At 36.4% G+C, this 12,496-nt stretch overlaps 1 protein-coding gene across 3 annotated transcripts in view; it reads left to right on the plus strand.

Moving 5' to 3' along the window:
- The window catches only part of LOC105498366 (ankyrin repeat domain 13C), an 88,464-nt gene that overhangs the window by 29,714 nt on the left and 46,254 nt on the right, over window positions 1–12,496 (plus strand). For all 3 annotated transcript variants that reach the window (XM_071091307.1, XM_011770431.3, XM_011770430.3), the window contains exons 3-4: window positions 2,196–2,300; window positions 11,481–11,566. In XM_071091307.1, the coding sequence (XP_070947408.1) occupies window positions 2,196–2,300; window positions 11,481–11,566 (191 nt within the window). The remainder of the gene's footprint in view (window positions 1–2,195; window positions 2,301–11,480; window positions 11,567–12,496) is intronic.

Here is a 12,496-nt window from a genome sequence, read left to right on the forward strand (position 1 = left end):
AAATATTCTTGGGACAATACTTCGGTTCCATGTGAATATCCTATTCCCAGCATAAAGCCTTTTACCTACTGGCTTTAGCGTTCAATAAAAACCTTTGCCTAAACCAGTTACATGGGGTTTTATGTTAAATTACATGGGTATTATGTTAAATTTTCTAATTTTATCATTTATTCTACATTTATTAGGTAGCATTGCATTATTCTGTAAGTAAGAACTTATTGCCCTCCCTTTTATTTCTTGATGTTGTTATGGGCTTATCAGTTTTTTTTTTTCAATGTGTTACAACTAGTTAGCCATTATTCTTTTTGATGCTAAATTTCCCAAATTTGGCTCACCATTCAAGCTAGCTTCTCTGTACTTTTGATATGACTCTAGTCTTAAAAAATGACTGTATATTATTACTGTAATGTAGATGCAACATGCCTATTATTGCCCTACTGTGGACATTCACTTTGTTTCCAGTATAATTGCCATACAAACAACACTAAAATACACATTCATTTATTTTCTTTTATACCTATTTATATATATAGGTATATAAGAATACCTATATTTTTATATACTGTTACTGGATTGAAACACTGCTATGAAATTTCTGTATTTATTTTACATTATTGTAATAAAGTTCCCTGCTAGTATATTTATTTCCTCTATCACTAGGAATAGTGCTAAAGTGCCATTTGTTCTCCACCTTAGCCAACCCACATTACACTGTCTTGACACTCTTACTTCTTTTAAAGCACTTATCATTATCTTGCATTATTTTTCTTTTCTAGTTATTAATTTACATGTTATATTCCAACATAGGAATTGCGCTCTTCGATAGCAATACCTTATCTAGTACCTGGTATTTAGAAATTGCATATAATGGACATTTGGTAAATATTTGCTGAATTATTGATTGAATGAATGGATGGATGGCTGTCTTTTTTTTTTTTTTTGAGAAAGAGTTTGGCTCTTGTTGCCCAGGCTGGAGTGCAATGGCGCAATCTCGGCTCACTGCAACCTCTGCCTCCCGGGTTCAAGCGATTCTCCTGCCTCAGCTTCCTGAGTAACTGGGATTACAGGCATGCGCCACCATGCTCAGATAATTTTGTATTTTTAGTAGAGATAGTATTTCTCCATGTTGGTCAGGCTGATCTGGAATTCCCAACCTCAGGTGATCGGCCCACTTCGGCCTCCCAAAGTGTTGGGATTACAGGCGTGAGCCACCGCGCCCGGCGTGGGCCTCAGTTTTAACTTTTTTCCTGTTAAATAAACTTTTTATTTTATTTTAAGATGGAGTGTTGGCTGTGTTACGCAGGGTGGAATATAGTGACGCAATCTCGGCTCACTGCAACCTCTGTCTCCCGGGTTCAAGCGATTCTCCTGCCTCAGCCTCCCAATTTGCCGGGACTACAGGCGCATACCACCATGCCTGGCTAATTTTTTGTATATTAGTAGAGACGGGGTTTCACCGTGTTAGCCAGGATGGTCTCGATATCCTGACCTCGTGATCTGCCTGCGTCGGCCTCCCAAAGTGCTGGCATTACAGGCATGAGCGCTGCGCCCGGCCAAGTTTTTATTTTTAATTAAAGAAAAAGTTTTCTCAACCTATAGAAAGGTCTATACCTTAGACCTCTTTTGATTATTTGAAAAACTATCTAGATTTGTCGTTGTATCATAAGCCGAGTTTTGCCCCTTTTTTGAACATTTTTCCAAACAATAAGAATTATAAAATTTGAAAAATAAGTGTTTATAGGAAACATTACTGACTCTTTTTGAAAGCACTTTTGTTTCTGAAATAAAAAATGAACTTTCTATTTGACATTATGGACATAAAAATCCTCTTTTGGGTTTTACTAGCTGATAGATATTTGCATGTAAATCACTCTTGAAGTTCTTGGGTTATCTTTTAGAGTATGAAAACATGAAAAAAATACTCTTGGGAACAATTATTAGGGAACATGATACCTTCTTTGCAGAGAGATCCAGTTTACTTTTAGGTAGTAGAATGGATACTTTTTAAATCTAGGGATCTGAAATTACCTGGTTTAGTTAGATACACAGGAATTTTTCAAATTACATAATTCTACATGGTACAGTGTTTATTTCATCTATTTATGTTAATTTGGTATTTTAAACTTTTATATATTTATATTTAGAGATTCTAAAAATTGCATGATGTTTGATATTATTACTACTTTATTTTGCAGAATGTGCCCATTTACTTTTGGCTCACAATGCTCCAGTCAAGGTGAAAAATGCTCAGGGATGGAGCCCTCTGGCGGAAGCCATCAGCTATGGAGATAGACAGATGAGTAAGCAATATGAATTACTGTTGTTGATGTATCTTCTAAAAATATGAAGTCATGCATTTGAAATATTCTTCATTCAATTTAACTTGCCATGATATGAACATTTGCAATTATATATAAACTTACATATGAATTATTTATGACTTAGGAACTTGAACATTGGGTGGTACACAGAAAGAATTGAGAAATCACGTTTAAAATTATGAATTTTTTTCTTTTGCAGCATTCTACCTTACTGATGTTCTCTGATTTTTTTTTTTATTCATCCATAATACAGGATTTAAAAAAAATGAATAACCTGACTGTCTTTTTGGCAACTGCTTAATTATTTAGGCCATTATTGGAACTAAAAATAACCATAGTGTTACAGTAGTTACCTGCTTTAGTTGGTAGGTATAGATTTTGCTGGAAGCAAGGAAGAAGACTGTCTCTATTTTGTTTTAGTCATTAAAAGAGTATTTCCAAAACATGTTGTATTCTTTTTGATAATATGCTGAATGTTCAGTTATTCCAGTCTCCTTCCTCCTACCCGTAATTTTTTTCAACTTCACATACAGATCTTATTTTTGTCAAGTATATCTCAGTAGTGGAAAATTTTACAAAATTTAATCTGGACGAATGGGAATATTATCTTGCTGATAATATTATCTTTATAGTTTTAGGCTGAAAATGATTAAATCTAACTTTGTGGAAAAAAATAAAAAACGTTGGCAGCTTTATTAAAGAAATGCATAATGTGGAACTCTTCTAGGATGTTACATAGATTCAGTCTTATTTTGATGCTATGTTTTGGGCTCTTCTGGGCACTTAAGATTTGGCAGGCTGGGCGTGGTGGCTCACGCCTGTAATCCCAGCACTTTTGGGAGGCCAAGGCGGGAGGATCACCTGAGGTCAGGAGTTCACCACCAGCCTGGCCAACGTGGTGAAACCCCGTCTCCACTAAAAATACAAAAAAATAGCTGGGCATGGTGGTGGGCACCTGTAAGCTCAGCTACTCAGGAGGCTGAGGCAAGAGAATCGCTTGAGCCCAGGAGGTGGAGGTTGCAGTGAGCGGAGATCGCGCCATTGCACTCTAGCCCAGGCGACAAGAGCAAGACTCCGTCTCAAAAAAAAAAAAAAATTATTTAGCTGTATATTCTACAATGACACAATCTTGGCTCACTGCAACCTCCACCTCCAGCGTTCAAGGGGTTTTCCTGCCTCAGCCTCCCAAGTAGCTGGGATCACAGGCGCTTGCCACCACGCTTGGCTAATTTTTGTATTTTTGGCAGAGACGGGGTTTCACCATGTTAGTCAGGCTGGTCTCAAACTCCTGACCTCGTGATCTGCCCGCCTTGGCCTCCCAAAGTGCTAGGATTACAGGCATGAGCCACCGTGCTCAGCCTATAAACAACTTTTAATGGTGAAGTTATATTTGGGTCTAAGATTTACTGAGATAAAATTGTAATATTTTAACAACTAAAATGTATTTTTTTTTTTTATTTGTTATACATTGACAGTTGTCCTTTCTGGACATGTATCAGGAGACTCTCATGAGAGCAAGAAACATTACTAATCCTAGAACTATTTCAAGGAAAAGATAAAAAATGTGAAAATCCAAAAAGAAAGTGATAATAAGAGTTGCAACAACTGGTCTGAAGAAACTTCCTCTGATTTTTCTAACTAATTAACAGAGTGGAGAGGAAAGCAGATTGGCTTCTGGGTTTCTGTCTAGTGTGACTTTTGTGACTTTCAATTATTCTTTTTTTTTTTTTTTTTTGAGATGGAGTTCCGCTCTTGTTGCCCAGACTGGAGTGCAATGGCAGGATCTAGGCTCACCAGCAAACTCTGCCTTCCGAGTTCAGGCGATTCTCCTGCCCCAGTAGCTGGGATTATAGGCATGCATCACCACACCTGGCTAATTTTGTATTTTTAGTAGAAATGGGGTTTCTCCATGTTGGTCAGGCTGGTCTCAAACTCCTGACCTCAGGTGATCCACCAGCCTCGGCCTCCCAGAATGCTGGGATTACAGGTGTGAGCCACTGCACTCGGCCTCAAGGATTCTTTTATTCAGAATCAGTATTTACTGAGTCCTTACTATAAAACATGTGTGCATATTAAGATGTGGAGAATAAAATACCTCGTCTCTTCTGTTTAAGAATTCATAATTATTGGGAAGGCCAATAAACAAAATTATCATGGAAAATTAGTTAAAGGATATTTAACAATCAATTTAAAGGTAAAAGATTGAGGCTCGGATAGTTGAGATCTGTTCTTAAAGTGATTTTCTTAGGTAGAGTGATATCTTAGCCATTCTAAATAATACCCCATTGACTATTATTATGTAATTATATAGCCATTATTGCTCAGTGTTGATATTTTCATTACTTTCCATCACATGAAACAAATACTTAACTGCTAACTTAAAGGATAATTAATTGAATAACTCTTACAGTGCATATTTAGAAATATTAATATAAATGTATAATGGTGTTAAACATGTGTCTGTACTTATTTTTATTTATTTATTTATTTTTGAGGCCGAGTTCCTGTGATTCTCATGCCTTAGCCTCCCGAGTAGCTAGGACTACAGGTGCCTGCCACCGCACCTGGCTAATTTTTGAATTTTTAGTAGAGATGAGGGTTTTACCATGTTGGCCAGGCTGGTCTCGAACTCCTGACCTCAGGTAATCCACTTGCCTTGGCCTCCCAAAGTGCTGGGATTACAGGCGTTAGCCACCACACCTGGCTATGTCTGTACTTTGAAGTTATCTTAAGCACTGTGATTAAGTTTTTGATTTTTTAGCTTGTGTTACATTAACATTTTCTGGGCTCAGAAAATTATATTTTTTGAGAAATCAGAGATAATCTAATATAATTAATTATTGGCAAAACTTTGTCACCTATTTGTCCATTTTTTCTGATTTCTGATAATTTTGCTAACATTCTTGTACCACAAAACACACAATGCAAACTACTTGTCAGAAACTGTTTAGAATCATTTCACTAATAAATAATAAAATTTCAAGATTATATTGCTTTTGTGCCTTACAGTGGTTACCTGGTAAACAGTGATCAGCCCAGACCAGTGTGAGATAGAGATATGGATACAAGTAAAAAGCCTTTTTTTCCCCACAATTTATCCCTCACCCATGGTCCCTAGCTTTCTCTGATATAGACAGCTCTGGTTTCTTTATGCACTCTGGGATCTAGTTGTGTTTTGTCTCTCCAGAAGTTGCTCACAGTTTGTGTGCAGATTTATGTCATGGTATACTTATGTTATGGTAGCTTTGGGAATTCTATTGGCCTTTGTCTTTTTTTTGTGGCACATCAAAGGTTAATGTGGTGTGAGAGACAGCAATTCATACTGGTTTACAGTCTTACGTTGAACTAGAAGTCTTCATTTAGCCTTCAATTTTATATTTCTTTTTGAGAGAAGGCTTTCCTCAACTTTTAGAGTAGCTTAAGTTCTTCTTGTTTTACATTTTCAAAGTGGTTTAGTCTTTTCCTTTGCAATATGTTGCATACTTCTTATTAATTTTTCAGTGTGTGTTCCCTACTCTGTGTATCTTGATAATATAAGCTTTGTGAGACTTCAAGTCATGCATATGTTGTCTTATTCACCCCTTTATCTCTGGTACAATATTTGTTTAATGAATTAATGAAGAGATGAATAAAAACTGCAAAGAAAATTCGAGACTGTGTATCAAGAATCAAAATTTTTCTTAAAAGTATTATATTAGATGCCAGTAATCCCAGCACTTTGGGAGGCCAAAGCAGGCAGATTGCTTGGGAAACATAGGGGGACCCCAACACTTTAAAAAGTACAAAAATTAGCTGGTGTGGTAATGTGTGCTTATAGTCCCAGCTACGTGGGAGCCTGAGGTAGGAGAATTGCTTGAACCTGGGAGGCGGAGGTAGCAGTGAGCTGAGATCACACCACTGCACTCCAATCTGGGTAACAGAGTGAGACTCGGTCTAAAAAAAAAAGAAAAAAGTAAAGAATTATAGTAGGACTTTTACTTATCACAACTCTCCTGAGTTTTCAAAACTTTATAATGTTTTTTCTTAAAAACAAGAAAATGATGACATTCATTGTAGAAAATTAGGAATTATAGGGGGAAAAAAAGAAAATAATATCACTCACAGATAACCACTGTTGGGTCAGGTGCAGTGGGGCATGCCTATAATCCCAGCACTTTAGGAGGCTGAGACAGGTGGGTCGCTTGAGCCAGGAGTTCAAGACCAGCCTAAGCAACATGGCAAAAACCTGTCTCTACAAAAAAACACAAAAATTAGCCAGGCATGTTGGTGTGCGTGTGTGGTCCCAGCTTCTTGGGAGCTGAGATGGGAGGATCCACTTGAGCCTGGGAGGCTGAGGCTGTGGTGAGTCGACATTGTGCCACTGTACTCCAGCCTGGAGCCCGGGACAAAGCGAGACCCTGTCTTAAGAAAAAAAAAAAAAAAAAAGACAACCACTGTTAATATTTTGTTATATTTTAGTTTCATCTTCTGGTCATATTATTCTCTACATAAAATTCTTTAAAACTTCCTGTTCTGAGGACAAATACCAAAATTGCTAATTTTGTTTATGAGGTCCAGTATGATAGTATCACTTCTTTGTCTCCTTCCTTATCTTGTTCTTTCCATCTGGCTTTCTATGTGTCAGCTGGGCTGGCTTTTTGGTTTCTCATAGTCCTCATACTTATATATCCCCCTCTTTTTGTCACAGCTCTTTAAGATTCTTCAGATCTCAGCTCAAGTACAAGGAAATTTTCTCTGCTCATATACTGTGTCAGAACTCTGCCCATTCCCTTTAGGCAGAGTGTATGAGGCCAGGAGTTGTCTATTTGTGTTCTAAATACCTACTGGATGTGTCAGAAACATAGTCAGGATGTGCCATTAACTATGATGTTGAGGAAATCATCCTATTTTAGGGAGAGAGACCAGTGAATATTCTGTGGCATTCTGAAGTATTCACAAAGTCCTGGGGAAACAGATGAGTGGAAAAGTTATTCAGGTTTTTAGCAAGGTGTTTGGTTCTTAAAACTGTCTCAAAGGATTTTAGGAGCTAAAAAGGTGGGTGAAGACATTCTACTCTGCGAGAGTGGAATGTGTATAAAGCGTGGAAATGTAAGAAAACAAGGCATATGCTAGGGAACAATATATATTTGGCTTCTTCTTTTTTTTTTTTTTGAGATGGAGTTTCCCTCTTGTTGCTCAGGGTGGAGTGCAATGGTGCGAATCTTGGCTCTCTGCAGCCTCTGCCTCTCAGGTTCAGCGATTCTCCTGCCCCAGCCTCCTGAGTAGCTGGGATTACAGGTACTTGCCACCATGCCGAGCTATTTTTTTTTTGTATTTTTAGTAGAGACGGAGTTTCACTATGTTGGCCAGGCTGGTTTCGAACTCCTGACCTCAGGCAGTCCACCTGGCTCGGCCTTCCAAAGTGCTGAGATTATAGGCATGAGCCACCGTGCCCCTGTATTTGGCTTCTTAATGATACATGGCAAAGATGGATGAAGGGGCAAAGACCAGTGTTGGGAAATGAAGTTGTAGTGATAAAGGGACCACATTGGTATCAGCTTTATGTACTATTCAAGATTTTAATCTCAATTTCTGGTCTCTGCAAAAGCCTGGAAGACTTCAAAGCAGGGACTGATATTATTAGATAAGTGAAAAGACTTTCTAATTAATACAGTGGAGTCAGGGAGGCAAGAGATATTTAGAATAAAACATTTTTGGAACAAATGAATTAAGCTTGACTTAAAGACATAGTGTTTTTAGAGAAGAAAGGGATAGATTAGAAAGTAATTAAAAGAAAGATTTAGCTGGGCGTGGTGGCTCATGCCTGTAATCCCAGCACTTTGGGAGGCTGAGGTGGGCGGATCATGAGGTCAAGAGATCTAGACCATCCTGGCCAACATGGTGAAACCCCGTCTCTACTAAAAATACAAAAATTAGCTGGGCGTGGTGGTGTGCGCCTGTAGTCCCAGCTACTCTGGAGGCTGAGGCAGGAGAATAGCTTGAACCCGAGAGGCAGAGGTTGCGGTGAGCTGAGATTGCGCCACTGCATTGCAGCCTGGTGACAGAGCAGGACACCGTCTGAAAAAAAAAAAAAAAAAAAAAAAAAAAAAAGAAAAATTTAACAGAATGGATTATCTCTTGGATATAGGTAATGATAGAATGATTCAGAGTAACTCTAAGGTCTCTATTATGGATTGATGGTGATTTCATTAATTAATTGATATGTAGACTATAGGAGCAAGAGCAGTATGGTCTTTAATTTGTGTTAGAGTTGTTGGGTTTGAATCAGCCGTAGCACATCAGGTAGAATTGTCCAAGTGGGAAGCAGGAAATAGATTGGAGCTTAGAAGGAAGAGGAGTGCAAAAGATGCAGATTTAAGTAATACTTGGAGCAGTAGGGCATAGTCCAAAAGTTTTACATCAAACTGTAAACTTCAGTTGGAGAAGGAGGAATGAGAAAGTAAAATTATTTGTGGTTTATGGACTTTTGCATTTGAGTCTTTGTATGAATTCTCTTATCACCTAAATCCTCTAAAGCTAATTTTATCTTCATTATTAATCAGTATTAGTAAAATTCTTACAATATGGGAATACAAATACTGCAATACTGCTGCCTAAAAAGGATACTGGTAATTTTGTGTAATTGCTTTCTGAATGTTTGTGCATCCATAAGAAGTTTGAGTTTCTGGTATTTTTCAATATGAAGTCTTATATAGAAAAAGGAATCTCTTTGCATGTGTTATTATACTATGCTTATATACAGTGGTTGCCATTACCTTTTTAATAATGTTTAGTCATTATTTATTGAATGCCTTCAGTCAGTTACAATTATATTTAGTTAATAAAATCAGGCTGATAAAAAAATATATAGCCTCTGCTTTTTATTGAAAGACCCTTTCTATCTAGGAATTGAATTCTTTTCATTCTCTACATTCAACCAAGGTCCATTTCAATCTGAAGGTAGATTGAATAAGATTTATTAAGGTACTTGAGCTTATAGTGGAAAACAATGACCATTAAAAAGAATTTTACTACATTTGGGTAATGTAACTTTGACATTAAAGTTAAATATAACGAACCAGGAAGGTTTGTCAGATTCATACGAACTTGAATCTGTAAATGATTATCTAAGTCATTGATTCTCAGACTTTTTGGATTTCACAGACCAGAAAAAAATTTTTTACTGGTGATTGATATAGGGAATCTAACTTTTTCATTTTAGACTATCAGAACTTTATAAAAAAGGTAACTACTGTCTTTTGTGATCCACATTTTATTTTTTAAAAAGATATTTGAAACCAAAAGTAGGAAGAATAGTCTTTTAAAAATTTATTAAGAAAAAACTCATTCTAGTACACGTTTTTTCTCATTTTCTGCATATCATCGGAAACTCAAACAATTGGGCACAGAAATGTAGGTTCGTATTTGGGAACTACTGATTTAGGTCACTGAGCTAATAAATGGTAGAACTGAAACTAGGTCCTATGTTTCCTGATTTCTGTGTCTCAGTTTTTATTATTTTGAGACACCTTCAGTAATTTAAACATTGTTCTTTGATTTTTGGCTTTTTAAAATATATTGGAATTTAGTTAGACCTGTAGTTAAAAATAAGAAGAGCTCCTACTATTTTTATATCCTTCCCTAGATTTTTCCTAATTTTGGGCCTATGTGGACAAAAAAAAATCTGGTCCAAGCTTTCACTACTTTTTTTTTTTATTCACCTTCTGCTTCTGCGTTCCACGTGGGACTTGAAGTGGTTTATAAGAATGCATACTGTGAAATAGTAAAAATAATTTACTGATTTTTAAAAAGCCCTCAGAACGCATATGTATATGTATGTATATGAAAAATATGTTAGAATCAGGAGGAAATTAGCATGTATTGATGTATATATTTCCCCCAATGTACATTTTTCCATGTTCTTATTTTTTCTATGTTTATTTCATTCAAGTCTAATATTTTTTCTTATTTTGATAAATGTTAAGGATTAATTGATTGATTTTTGCCAGTGAATTTTAGACCTTCTTTCTAACAGATAAAAATTGTGTTTAGTTAATTGCAGGCACAGTGTCTTGCTCTGTCACCCAGGTTGGAGTGCAGTGGTCATAGCTTACTGCAGCCTCAAACTCTTGGGCACAACCAGTCCTCCTGCTTCAGCCTCCCAAGTAGCTAGGACCACAGGTACACACCATCAAGCCCTGGCTAATTTTTTTTTTTTTTTTTTAAATAGAAATGGGGTCTCACTATGTTTCCCAGGCTGGTCTCGAACCCCTGGGCTCAAGTGATCCTCTCACCTTAACCTCCTGAGTAGCTGGGACTACAGGTGCAGGCCACTGTGCCCTTACTTCTATTCTTACTTGACAAAGGAGAGGGGAAAAAAAGGAAGTTTAGAGAAATTAGGTAGTAACTTGTCCAAGTTTACACACAACCACTAAATGGTAAAGCTGGGGTTTGAATTTTAGTGATGTGCTTAAATCTCAGTCTCTTAGTAATTGAAAATATACTGCGGAGGACTTTAGGTTTTCTTAGATTCAGAAGTTCTTTTTCCAGATACAATAAGATTCATTTTTGTGTTTTTTATACTGTGCTGGTAGTATGTGAAGGTACATCCTCCAGTGAAAAAAGAACAGATACACCTGGTAACAATTATAGGTAATTATATGTTTTTAGAAAAGTGGCTTCCAGTGGGATTTTTGAGATCTGTTGTTTTTGAGATCTTCCTTGAGGTCAGTGTTCTATTAGGATATTACATCGTTTGAATGAGTTTGGTTATTTTGGCACAGTTAGGCAAATCCTTACTGATAATTAAAAACTAGTAAAAGCTAGGGTGAATATGGTGTAGGTTAATGTTGAAATATCTCTTCTCATTATTCTTTGGGGATCATACCAGTTTTATTAAACTTATTTACTAACTTTATCTATATAGGTCCCATGTTCTCTGACTTCTGTGTCTCAGCTTCTTTTACTATTCCAAGAGACCTTCAGTAATTTAAACATTGCTCTTTGATTTTTGGCCTTTCAAAATGTATTGTGGTTGTAGATACATACACACACATATACACACACATGCATGTGTGCATATGTGTACATGTATTATCTGTCTATATGTGTAATAAGCCAGTGGTGTTTTTATTGCATGATGAAAATTTAAATTAGTTATTTTTAAAATTTAAACTTTAGTTACAGCTCTTTTGAGGAAGCTTAAGCAGCAATCCAGGGAAAGTGTTGAAGAAAAACGACCTCGATTATTAAAAGCCCTGAAAGAGGTAAGCTATATTTCTTTGTTTATTTTGCACCTTGGGAGTAATTATAAGTGTAGTTTTAAGCATTTTTTTCTTAATACAATTGAAATTCTCACTTATTAAGGGCCAAAATATGGTAAAAAATTATACCTAAATTACGTAATAATTATAGTGTATAAATGTGATCTTCTACACCTCACTTTGAACTAGGAAGATAAAGATTTATTACTTTCAATAAATTAGATAAGAGGTCTAAAGAAAAAAAAAGGAGATAAGTCATAGTTAATGGCAATAATTTTCCTTTGCCTTTGAATTAGAAGATTCTCTAGAACTAAAGCCATTGCTACTAGAAGTGGCAGGCTATTTTATTTTTATTTATTTATTTATTTTGAGACAGCACCTCACTCTGTCACCAGCTAATTTTTTGTATTTTTAGTAGAGATGGGGTTTCTCCATGTTGCCCAGGCTGGTCTCAAACTCCTGAGCTCAAGCAATCCACCTGCCTCAGCCTCCTAGAGTGCTGGGATTATAGGTGTGAGCCACCGTGCCCAGCCTGTATATTCTTTATATAACAAAAACCCTTTTTATCTGTCCTACGTCCTTGTGGTAAGAGCTGGGTATGCTGGCACAAAAAAGAGAGTGGTTTGTTTTCTGTTGTTACTCTCTTCCTCTGTATTTCTGCTGTCTCAAAGAACTGTGGGAGAAAGATTAGACCTGTCATGATGTTATGGTGATAGCTTGTCTCTGTTAGCCGTGCTTTTTTTTTTTTTTTAAAAGATCTGAAGAAATAAAGAAAAAGCCAGAAAAATGTTTTACTTGTGTTGCAATGATTTCTACTATTAGCATTCACTTTTATCACTTTTTGAAAAAGAAAGACTAACTTGTTGATGTTGCTATATTTCTAATGCTCTACTTCTATTTAGAACATATACTCTTCACAGTTACAATCTTTGG

Source organism: Macaca nemestrina, chromosome 1 (assembly GCF_043159975.1).
Source record: "Macaca nemestrina isolate mMacNem1 chromosome 1, mMacNem.hap1, whole genome shotgun sequence".
NCBI classification, from domain to species: domain Eukaryota; kingdom Metazoa; phylum Chordata; class Mammalia; order Primates; family Cercopithecidae; genus Macaca; species Macaca nemestrina.